General features: G+C 32.9%; 1 protein-coding gene across 1 annotated transcript in view; it reads left to right on the forward strand.

The window, feature by feature from the left end:
• LOC107553663 (coronin-7-like) overlaps positions 1–13,557 on the forward strand; it is a 164,739-nt gene that overhangs the window by 30,091 nt on the left and 121,091 nt on the right. The window contains exon 7 of the mRNA XM_016235949.1: positions 3,097–3,147. Coding sequence (XP_016091435.1) covers positions 3,097–3,147 — 51 coding nt within the window. The remainder of the gene's footprint in view (positions 1–3,096; positions 3,148–13,557) is intronic.

The following is a 13,557-nucleotide window of genomic DNA, read 5'->3' on the forward strand; positions in this document are numbered from 1 at the left end:
TTTGTATTATTATTTTTTTAATTTTAGATTATTTTTTGTTTAATTGAAAACAGATTGTAAACGGAGTGTATGTAATGCTAAGCTATATTCCACCCTTAAGTTCTAAAGAATATAAGACCTCATGAACAGTGTAACAATGTGTCCATTTGTCTTTTTGTTTGCTTGACAAGTAATTAAGAGTTTTAGTTAAGCTTCTAACATTTAAACAAACTGTTGGGATATTATCTTATCTTACTTATTAAAGTAATTAATGACGTTTTTTGGAGTACTATAGCAACCAGGGCTGCTATTCACAGTTTGTTGGCAGGAAAGAGGATGTTTGCTTGAGCAGGACTGAAGCTCATTAAAATCAATGTGAGAATGTGAGCTGAAATTACACACACTGATTAAACAGCTGTTGCCGACACACACACACACACACAGGTTTTTATACTGTACAGACCGTATATTCTATTGCCCTACACCAACCCTACCCCTAAACCTACCCCTTACAAGAAACTTTGTGCTATTTCAGATTTTCAATTCACTCCATTCTGTGTGATTTATAAGCATTTTAAAAAGTGGGGACATGGGGTAATGTCCTGAAAAGTCACCTTCTCCTTGTAATACCTATGTCATACCGTTTTCATTATACAAATTTATGGCCTCATTTGTCACAAAAATGCGCGCACACACACACACACACATATATTGAGCATGTGGCTGATCTGGGATCAGTGTGGACTGTCAGGGGTGAGACTGACCCGCTCTGTCCGGGGACTGCAGGGTATTATGGGTAGGCTGAGCATGATGGCTCCCGTTTGCAGCGTCTACCTATAAACAGCAAATAAAACCTGCATAACTGCACAGTGCATGACATGACAGATAACCCGAAATCAGTTGCTGGTTTTGAAATGAGGGTTTATGTATGCCACTATGTAGGCTATGTTCAGACAGAAATACTAGCATACTTTGTAGTGCACACTCAATACTCAATCAGATTGGTAATTTTGTATTTTTTAAATAGCCTGTGAAATGGGTGTGCATCATGCAAAGACACACAGCTCAAACACTGTAGCACCGATCTACTATACTGTCAACACACAACCTTATTACTAGCATATTTAATCAACAAAATTCATTTCATTTTTTTAGTTTCCCTTTTATTATTCTTCTAATGCAGTTTTGTGTTTTAAACATCAACACTTCTGGTCATCTGATTGACTGATGAGTGACAGTAAAAATGTTAATGTACAGTTGATATTATTTATATTATTTAATTTAATTATATTATTATTTTTTTATTATTATTATTATTAATAATAATAATAATAATAATAATGTCATTACTGCTACTAATAGTTTATTGTAATTTATAATTATTATTATTGACAAATTACCTAAGCTCAAAATATTTTTTACTTTGAACCAATAATAAGTTATCATCAACAACAACAACAACAACAACAACAACAAAATTGATCTAAACTGAAAATGAACATTTTTACTTTGAACCAAATAATAAAAAGACATAATAATAATAATAATAATAATAAATTATAATTCTATTATTATTATTATTATCAACAGAAATGATCTAAACTGAAAATTATATTTTTTACTTTAAACCAATAATAAGTTATCATCATCATCATCATCATCATCATCATCATCAATAACAAAATTGATCTAAGCTGAAAATGAACATTTTTACTTTGAACATAATCATGATCAGAAATAATCTCAACTGTAAATTAAAAAATGTTTTCATTGAATCAAACAAAAAACTAAAATATATTACTAATAATGCTATAATTTTGCATTGTGGGATACAGTGTTCTGTTATATACTGCACTTCTTGGGAAATGCAGTCGATCATCTGGTTATTCCACACATGTAGTATGCATACTACAGACATTGTACAAGTAATATGGTAGCATGCTGCTCCAAGTATGCCTCACATTATCAAACTGTCAAATACATGACTCCTGCATGCGAAGCAGTTAGTCGATCATAACAGAGGTCAGAATCAGCTGAGAGCGGCTGAAATATTGACTAACATCATAAGAAGGGTATATGATTGTGCTTTTATATTTGCTGTCGTTGAGCAGTGAAAGCAGCACGTCACAGTGAAGTAGTGTGGCTCTGTGCGAGCGGCTGCTGTCTTGTGTCTGGCGTGTTTGTCTGGAGAGGAGCTGCCAGTGGCTACTGACGATGTCTTATGGGTGCATTATGGGTAAAAAGCATTAGTCCCAATGTCTGTCTCTCAGGACTGAAACCACGCTAGTGAGCTGCCTCTGTAGGCGGCATCTAAAAGCATTATAAGCACATTCTAAATTGATTAAAAATACACTTATTTGGTTAAAAGAAAAGCATGCCATAGAATAGAGGTACTAAAAATAAGCCTGATTAGAAATGCACACAGTGTTTGTGTATTTTCTGCCTGTTATCTGTGTTTTTGCTTGAGAGGATGTGTCAGTCTCTGGTCTTCATTAAGGTCGAGTGAAAGACAGCCTGTTCATATTAGCGCTCATTTCCTCGGACTGATCCCGTTCTCTCTCCTGATTGGCTGTTTGAGTGTGTTGGGGGCGTCTGATGGCCACTGATTGACTGAACTGATTTTGACTTCAGTCTGCTACAATTTACGATTTACGCTGCCAGTTATGTTGACCGACTCATAAGAAATACCACATGAAACCATTTCTACCGATAATCGAGGCCCATTGACGCCTAAAGAGTCACATTATAGTCAAGAAAGTGTCATTTTAAGGTTTTGATGCAACTGTATCGGGAATGTGGGAAAATGTGGCGTGGCGTTGCTGTCTATTACATGCAGCCGTGCTGATATACAGCCATATTGCACTGCTACTCGTGTGATATCGCTCATATAACACATTTTTTTACTTAGTATACTGAAAGTTGACTGAATTATTAGAAAACTGAAAATACCCCCAAAAATGTATTAACATTGCTCAGTGCAGACTTCTGTTTTCTTACCATTATTATTAATAAAAGTATTTCTTTGTGCTGATATTTCTGTTTGACATGGTGAATAACTGAACTCGTGCTATTGTAATATCGTTATACACTTTAACTTCTGTGCTTCTGTTTCTGTAGGACAAGAAGCTGCGCCTCTTCGACCTGCGGGCCCAGCCGTCAGCGGTCCAGGTACTGTTCAGTGTCGTACCGAACGCTTCGATATTATATTGAGAATTGTGACATCTCTATTAAATGTCCTAATTGAACTATGGCCTAATCCGGGTTTAACCTAAGCCCAGTCTGTGAAACCAGGCCTTGATCCATTTAATGCATCCTTGCTGAATAAAAGTATTAATTTCTTTAAAAAAAAAAAAACACTTTTGAACAGTGCAACTCCATCTGTAACACTTTTATTAGTTGCTCCATTTGCCCCTCAGGTTTCATATTCTAATCTTTAGCCAATCAGAGCAGGCCATTACTTCAGGGACTCCTTCTGATTGGTTTATTTGTTTCATTCATTCACTCTGCTGTTTCTCATGAGCTGGTGAAGCCATGGGAACCCACTGAACCCTGGGAAACACTACAGCCCGATGCCCGTATGAACGTGACTGTGTCTTTGACTGTCGAAACCCGCTGAGCGTCTGTTTGAGAGCCAATCAATCCCACCGGTTTCAGCAGGGACGAGGAAGTTCGGGTCAGATCAGACCAAACGTTCCCACAGTCCTCATCAGGGCAGAGCGGTGACCTCGGCGGAGGTTTCTCTGTGTGTTTGTGGTGTCTTCTGAAGGTAAATAAAGCTCTGATGAATCATTAGGATTAGATATTACCCATGCTGCTCTCTGAGCAAACAGCCGGTAGCTCTGAAACTTTACTGAGGAGATTAGCGTCTATCAGACGTCTGAGGCCTGGCGTGTGATCTGGTCCTGGATTCGTTCCCAGTCGGGCTCTTCAGTTGTTAGGCTATGTGCCGGCGTGATGTCAGACTGGAGTTTCTGATGTGTGTCCTCTACACCTGCTGTCTTCTCATGGGATCTGATCTCAAGTGTAGTGTGTATGATTTGTGTTGAGGCGCGTTAATGTCAAGCGGACTTTTTCAGAAGTTTGTTTCTTTGGAAGCTGTACATAGACTGTACATAGACCTCTGACTTTCGCTTGGTGCAGCGATTACATACTTGTTAGGACACAAATACACTTGAATTTATGATGCATTAAGAAACAGTGCAGCTCTGTTGATTTCAAATGATTATTTGGGACCAGGAGTTGCACGAACTTGTACTCTTACATTCATGTTGGCATCTGTTGAGCAAAGATGATATTAGATGCACTGTTGGAAATCCTGCATTATTTAATAACTTTAACTGTGTTTTTTGATTGACCGTAATGCTAAATTCTAATAAACCTCATTTATATTTCAGAACTTTGTAAATAATTCAGAACTTTTTAAAACAATTTTGACTTTGTACTTTACCAGAAACTTAATTCATTCATTTTAAACAAGTAATCAAAAATCACATTCATTCATTCATTCATTCACAATTATTTATTGTATTTTTTATGTAATTTTTTGTAGGGATGCACGATATATCGGCCACCATATCGGTATCGGCCGATAAATGCTCATTTTTTCTGTTATCGGTATCGGCCTGATCGGTTATCAGTATCGGCCAAAATTTTCATATCGGTGCATCCCTAATTTTTTGTATTTTTCTTGAGGAAAATTGCTTTCTTTTTTTTCTTCTTTTTTTAAAAGATACTGCACCCAATGATGGCCAAATTTAAATGTTCTCTTTAATTCCCTTTTCATTCATTCATTCATTCATTTACTCGCAATTATTTATTGTATTTTTTTTTTTTTTTTTTTTTTTTTTTTTTTTTTTTTTTTTTTTTTTTTTTTTTTTTTTTTTTTTTTTTTTTTTTGTAAATTTTCTTGAATTTTTTTTTTTATAAATTCTGATGGTGAAATTTAAATTTTCTCTTTAATTGCCTTTTCAGCATTCATTCATTCATTCATTCTTTCATTTTTGTTTGTTTGTTCGTTCATCGTTCAATTTGTTTTAAGTTATTAATCATAAATAAATAATCTTATTTATTTATTTAATTCTCTTGATGAAATTTTTTCTCCAAACTATTTAAATTTTCCCTTTAATTCCCCTTTCAGTAGTTCTTAATTTTTTGAAAAGCATTTTTTCTTGTTTTAAGCACAAACCTCACAACGTTTTGTTAGATTTATTATTCAAACAAGATAAAGATATTCTCTAAAGGCGTAAGCTAAAATAAATTATTTAAAAGGTGTAAAATAAAATTACTTCAGGACAGTTCTTCAAAAACAAATCCTAATGTGTGGCACTGTAAAAAATGTATATATATTTTTGCTTCTTGTTCTTATTAAACATTTGCCTTAAAAATTCAGTATACAATCAAAAATATGTACTTATTCACTTTGTTAATTTGACTTATTTAAGTGGATTTTACTTGAAAATTGTGCAAAAAGCTTTTTTTACTTTTGCTTTGCAAAACACTGGATATTTTTTTATTTTTTGGAAGTATAACTAGTTTTACTCTGGTGGATTGTAAAAAAAGTAAGGGATAATAATTCTGAAACTTGCAAATGCAAGAGATGAAAAGTCTGGTTTAGCATCTTTCCCTCTCTCTCTCTCAAGCCCTCTAATCTCTCACATCAAGTCTGATTCCTGACAGGCCAGCTTGTTTTGTGACCACATCCAGCTGGCACCGCAAGAGTGGCGTGTGCGCCCACCACATTCACTCCAGTGCCTTTAACGAGCCGTCACGGGCCAGCCCTAACAAAACACAGCCTGACAGGCCTTCCAGTCGCCCCACGCCGAAGCTCTGTTTACTCACAAAACTGTAAAAGGCCACAGCCACGCTCAACCCATCCTCTCGACGGCTCTTCCGCAGCACTGATGCACAGGCCACAACGTAAACAGAGGCACTTGAGACGCGTCTGAAAGCTGCCGTGTTGTTTATAGACTCGAGCTCGAGCAGAAATCAGCCGTTTGACATCGCAGAGCTCATAAAACAATGCTTTCATGCGCCGGGTGATGAAAACCGTCCGTTTATGGAGCGACCACGTTTCTTTGACAGATCGTCTGATGTAGACAGGTGGGGTAAAAATAGAGGCTAATTGTACGTGGTATTTACGGGAAGAGGCAAAACTGTGTAATTTGTGCTTTTGGATGGCACGAGTGTGATCTGTAATCGGCACACAGCTGTATTTCGGTGCTGGCACGACTGTGTGTGTGTGTGTGTGTGTGTGTGTGCTCAAAACTGTGGTTTCAAGAGCCACTTGCTATGAGATATCCTGCTGCGTCTTGATTTTTATATGATAAATGCATATTTAAGGGCCAAACTCGCACCAAACCGCTCGAAGCTCAGACTACACTGAAAAAAAAAAAAAAAAAAAAAAAAAAAAAAAAAAAAGTGTTTTTAGACTCTGGCTTGTGGTTTGGTGCGTCTTAAACCTCCTCATCACCATGAGGTGTAATGATCCATTTTTAGTTATGTTTATGTTTTCGATTTAATACAGAATATAATAAATAAGATACAAGCTATATAAACAGCATTTCTGACATGCTGATTTCCGGGGAAAATAATATTGACTTTAATTTATTATTTATAGTATTTTTACAAAATATTTGTTAATTCTTTCATTTTTTTTGTTTTTTTTTGTTAAAAGTGTTAAGTATTTTTATTTTTATGTATAACATTTTATCCATTTTTATTTATTTATTTGAATACATTTGTCAAGTTAATATTACACTGTTTATTTTCATTTATTCATATTTTAGATTTAAACCGTTAGTAAAGGGAAAATCATAAGTATTTGCATACTTATTTAATTGTATTTATTTGTTTTATTTAAATGAAATCATAAGTAAACATTTTATTTATTTGTGTTTTATTTTATTCATTTTATTAATACAGTATATTTGTTAAATATCACAATACATCACAATATATCAAAATTACAATGTTTAATTGTATTAATTTAATATTATTATTTTATTTTAGATTTAATTTAAATAAAAAATTCATAAGTAAACATTTATTTATTTATCTTTATTCATTTTATATATTCATTTATTAATGCATTTTTCAAATAAAAATCACAATATGTGTTTACTCTGCAATTTATTTATTCTTTTGATTTTATTGTATTTTTTATTTGAACAGTTATTCAAGTGAAAATCATATTTATTTACTTAATTTATTATCTAAAAAACTAATAAAACATAAGTAAACTTTTTTTGGGTTCATTTTATTTATTAATTTGTCTAAAATCACAATTGCAGTACAGTGAAAATTCTTCAGGGAACAGATGTTAAAAATACGCTCTGTTTGCATTTATAGCCATAACGGCAAAGTTATTTAGAATCTTTAGCGAGGGGAAACAAGAAAGGGAATATTTTCTGGACACGGGGGCCAGATTTCTCTCGATTTGGTCTTTGGCTTCTGCTGCTTTTTGTGAAATCCGAGAGGCTTTTGAACGGAGAGGGAAAAAACGCCCAGCGTTGAGAGCAGACTGAGCGACTGCAGGGGTTTGTGGGAGACGCACGCGCTCACAGACGCTTCACTGAAGAAGGAACGAGTACGCTGGGTGTATATTAGTCCCGCGGGTTAAGCTTACCCCAGAATATGCTGAAAATAAGCAGCGTATGCTTCAGTAGAAGTATAATGGAAACTCATAGAACATAATTCACAACGGATAATAGGAGAAGTGGCATTGAATCTAGATAAAGTATAACTGTATGTGTGTGGTGTGCCATGAGAGCATTTGCTAGGGGTTTATTGCCATATGTCAAGCTAATGACTGCAGGGGTTTGTGGGAGACGCACGCGCTCACAGACGCTTCACTGAAGAAGGAACGAGTACGCTGGGTGTATATTAGTCCGCGGGTTAAGCTTACCCCAGAATATGCTGAAAATAAGCAGCGTATGCTTCAGTAGAAGTATAATGGAAACTCATAGAACATAATTCACAACGGATAATAGGAGAAGTGGCATTGAATCTAGATAAAGTATAACTGTATGTGTGTGGTGTGCCATGAGAGCATTTGCTAGGGGTTTATTGCCATATGTCAAGCTAAACTTTATTATACAGCCTATAGTGATGAAAGATTGTTAATGTCTCTGAAAGAAGTCTCTTCTGCTTACCACGGTTGCATTTATTTGATTAAAAATGCAGTAAATTACAGTAATATTGTGAAGTATTATTACAATTTAAAATGACTATTGTATTTCTGTGATGCAAAGCTGAATTTTCAGCATCATTACTCCAGTCTTCAGTGTCACATGATCCTTCAGAAATGACTATTCGCTGCTCAAGAAATATTTCTGATTATTATCAGTAGAGCCCTACCGATATGTTATTTTTGGGGCCGATACCGAAATTAGGGAGTAAAAATAGGCCGATATCGATATATCGGCCAATATTCTTTGTGTATATTATAGTACAGTACTAGTCAAAAGTTTGGACACTTTCCCATTCGTGTGTCCAAACATCTGACTAGTACTATATTTAGAATACAGTATATACATAAACAGAATATATATACATAAACACATTTTTTGCAATGATCACTCAAATGTGGTGATCAAACACTTATAATGACGTGACAGAGATACTCAATGGAGGCAGGGCATTTAACAATTTAACAATAAACTTTATTATCCAAAAATGAGTCTGACATCAGTGCACTAAACAGTAAAGTTTAAGTTTATTCAACTTTAATTCAATTAAATTCCATTCAACTTTATTCCGTTGAAGTTTATTTCACTTCGGAACATTTATTCGCGGATTTGCGCTACTGTCTTCACACACAGACGAAACTTACTAGAGAAGTGTGACATAATATACCTCTGTAAATAAATACAATATAAATTCATGTCTCGCACACTTTAATGCCCTTTGATTGTAATGTGCATGTTCCCTTGGAACTAGAATCATGGCAGAATTTCATGTGAAGTCCACTTCGCAGGGCACTTGCGGTCGAATAAGACCACGCTTGAATGCTGCTGCCTGAACAAGTCTTTACTGAAGTGAAAGTGTTGACTGGTGTCACTATCTCGCGAACGCGCCGGCAGATCTCCACCAAATTCGGGGATCTCTTCAGCTTGAGGAGCCCTCTCGAACGCGTCGGTAGCCCCCCGGGATCGCTTGATCGGCGCCGGACCGCGAATTTAACCACCCGTAACTCCCGAACCCCGGGGGCTATCGACGTGGGGGTGGTCTCATTCGAAAGTGGACCTCTAGATGTACACTTAATTCGCGTTCGAGAGGGTTCCTCGAGCTGAAGGGATCCCCCGAATTTGGTGCGGATTCGCTGCGCCGTTACGGAGATATGGCCGTTCAAAGTTTCAATGGGTTTCCATAGACTTAAGCTTTAAAGCGTTTAATCCTGTTCGCCAGTAGCAAACAATAGAGCGCGACAAACTGCTGGACAAACGAAGTAATTACACAATTTCAAGCATTTTATCTGCGTTATATGTTCTGTAAAAAAAAATTCATATCGGCGGCATATTCGCTGATACCGATATATCGGCGACAGGCTCATATCGGCCGATAATATCGGCAAAACGATATATCGGTCGGGCTCTAATTATCAGTGTTGAAAACAGTCGTGCTGCTTCATATTTTTGTCGAAACTGTGATACGAGTATAAGTACGAGTTAAAAAACTTTTATTCATCAAGGATGCATAAATTAGTCAAAAGTGACAGTAAAGTCATTTATAATGTTACAATAGATTTTTGTTTCTAAGAAATGCTGTTCTTTTAAAATCGTATTAAAAAAAATCTGTTTCCACAAAAATATGAAGCAGCACAACTATTTTCAACTTGGATAATAATCAGAAATGTTTGTTGTGCAGCAGATCAGCATATTAGACTGATTTCTGAAGGATCATGTGACACTGAAGACTGGAGTAATGATGCTGAAAATTCAGCATTTTAGATTTGATCACAGCAATAAATTACATTTTACAATATATTCAAATAGAAAATAGTTCCTTTAAATTGTAAAACATATTTTACAATTTTCCTGTTTTTACTGTATTTCTGATCAAATAAATGTAGCCTTGGTGAGCAGAGGATATAATACAGTACATTTTGGTTTACTTTAATTTGCATATTTGTATTGTTGTAAACTTTACTGTGCTGCTGAAATATAACGGTGCGGTAATGTTGTAAGGATAGCAGTGAGGGCTCGTGGTTCTTGAAATCCTGCATCTCTTCTGACTTGAAATGATGAGTAGCTGTTGAAGTGAGCAGCTGGATCTTAAGGCAGTCTTGACTTGACGTCTTGACGTCTTTCTGTCGAAGATTCAAATGAAAATAAATGCTAAAAGCTCACAGCTTGAATCAAGATTCCAAGTGAACCTGGCTGTGCAATTTCCATATGGAGAGAAAAAAAAAAGAAAAGATGTATACTGTTCGAGGATGTGTAATACAAACATTACGTTCTATAGTGTCAACATTTGTAAATGTGATATACAATATTTATTGTTTTGCTCCAGGAAAATTTGACAGCATTGTGCAAAAATGTGACGTTGATTTATGCGAAAGGGGATGTTTGCTTGTAACAGTTTATCAACTATTAAATATATCCCATTTCCCCAAAGCCAGGATTATTTGTTTGACTTTAAAGACCCTGTTTTTGCTATGATAAGTTTCAGACGTGCTGTACACCATCACTGCGCTGCTGAATAGTAATCATAGCATTGCTCTGTTACTGTAAACACTTCTGAGTGGAGATGTACACTGTATGAATGCAGGGGAGGAAAAAAGAGAAAAATATGTTTATAGTAGATTATATAGATTATAGAATTTTTTTTATATTAATTGATTCATTAAAGCAGCACTTTGTAACTTTTTCTGTGTTCAAAATTTGCAAAATGTATATAATGAGCGAGTACATCATGAATTCATCTTCCAAACCGCGTTATTGTCTTATTCCGAATCACTATGTTACTAAGTACTTATATTTGGACTATTGTAGCCTGGTCGGGTCGTCACCGCTGCGGAGTAACACATACCTGCGTGAATCACCATAGACATAAACTTAGAGAAGTAGCTCCGGTTGGAATGTTCTTCCGCGGGATGTGTGCAGTTCTGTTTATTAACCGCTAAAGCTCCAAAAGTTACATAGTGCTGCTTTAATGCTATGCATTTATTTATACTTATATTGTTTACTTTTATTTACTTTGACTTTGTATTTATTTTTACATTTATTTTTATTTGTTAGTTTTAAATATTTTTACTTATTTAATTACTCATGTTGTTTATATTTATTTAACTCTTTGAATTTATGTATGGATTTATTTACTTATTTATTTACTTGCACATTTTTATGTATTCATTTATTCTGTATTCTTTACCTGTTTGTTTGTTTGTTTGTTTATTTAAAAATATAAACAAAATAAGTATAAGTAAAATATATTTGTTTTTACATAGGTATGTATGTATTTATTTGTACTTTTTATTTATTTAACTACTTATTTTATGTTCATATTTATCTATTTGTATTTATTAATTAATTATTTATTTGTTTGTTTATACTTTTTTATTTATTAATTTATTCTGTATTCTTAACCAGTTTGCTTATTAATTTAAAATATAAACATTAAATAAGTATAAGTAAAAAATGTACTCAAAAACATTTATTTAGTTTAGCTTTTTATTTAATTATAGATTTATTTATACTTATTTTGTGTTTACATTTATTCACTTTTGCTTCATTTTTAATTGACATTTATTTTTACTTATTTTCATTTATTAATGTTTTTTACTATTTGTTAATAATTGATGCTTTTGCTTATTTCTATTTATTTATTTATACATACTATATTTACTATGCTTATATTTATTTGTCTATTTGTATTTATTAATTAATTATTTGTTTGTTTGTTTATACATTTTTATTTATTAATTAATTCTGTATTCTTTACCAGTTTGTTTATTTATTTAAAATATAAACATTAAATAAGTATAAGTAAAACATTTACTTGAATACATTTATTTAATTTGGCTTTTTATTTAATTATAGATTTATTTATACTTATTTTGTGTTTACATTTATTCACTTTTGCTTCATTTTTTATTTACATTTATTTTTATTACTTATTTTCATTTATTAATTTATTTTTACTATTTGTTAACAATTGATACTTTTACTTATTTCTATTTATTTATTTATACATACTTTTTAATGTATTTTTTATTCTATTTTCATTCATTCATTCACTTACTTTTCTTGTGTCCTGTATCCATATAGTGTTATGTATATGTATGTGTATATTGATTCTGTGGCAAAAGAATCAACCATATGGCCGACATCAGAGTGTATAACAGTATAATGGCATGAATCCATTGCTGGCGATATATTTCTGAGTAGTGCTGCAGAGCTCATGATTTGCTCTTTAACATCTGTCATTGTTCATGCTGATGAACCGGACAGTTTTCATAAACGCCTCATACTCAACTGCCAGACAAATATGTGATAAGCGGATAATCATTTTACCAGCGCTTTCTAACCACTACGTCTGTGCCGTCCAAATCACAGTCTCAGCCATAGTTACGCACAGCCATGTAAATATTGATTCTGGATCAGCCAGATGTTTTTCCCATCCCATCTTTTTGAAAGGCTCCCCTGGCTGAATGAGTACTGGAGCGACGTGAGCATCACCTGCCTGCTGTACTTCCTGTGAAGCGGCACATCTGCTCACAGCTGGCCTGTTTTCTTCCCTCACACCACACTGGCTGCAGTCGTGTCTGTCATGCTTTGGCCAGTGTCATATATACAGTAGCTATTATAATATTTATTTATTAAATTAAACATTTTATAATTTTATATAACATTTTACATTCTAAAATAATATTTTTTTTATTTATATAATATATTTAAACCATTAAAGCAATTTACATATATTCTGTTTTTCTTTATTTAAATATATGAATATAATATATTTACGTTTTCATCATTATTCCTAATTATATTAAAAAAAAACACTACACAGTGATTTACATGTTATGCATGATATACCATCTATAATAGATTATTTGTCAAAATAAATGATACATATATTTTATTAAATATTTATGTTTTAAAATAATAAACATATTTAATATTTTACATATTTAAACTAATATACAAATAAAAAAAATATTAAAACTAAATGTTTACTTTATTTGTTTACTTTAAATATATAAATATAATATATTTTATATATTATATTAATATATATATATATATATATATATATATATATATATATATATATATATATATATATATAAATATATACAAATAATAATTAAAAAATGTCATATTATAAAATTTTGCATTATGTATTATTTGTAACAATGTATAAAAAAATAGACTATACAGAGTGATTTACATGGTATACATAATAAACCATCTATGATATAGATTTATTTACAAGTGTTACATTTTGTAATTTTTTGTAAAATATTTTTATATTATTATAAAAATAAATACATGTTTTTTATATTTTATATTAAAACTGAAATCAGAATAAATCAGAATAAAGTGAAAAGGCATGCATTATTTTAAATATTATATAAAT

Source organism: Sinocyclocheilus grahami, unplaced genomic scaffold (genome assembly GCF_001515645.1).
Source record: "Sinocyclocheilus grahami isolate Dianchi unplaced genomic scaffold, SAMN03320097.WGS_v1.1 scaffold476.1, whole genome shotgun sequence".
In the NCBI taxonomy this organism is placed as follows: Eukaryota; Metazoa; Chordata; class Actinopteri; order Cypriniformes; family Cyprinidae; genus Sinocyclocheilus; species Sinocyclocheilus grahami.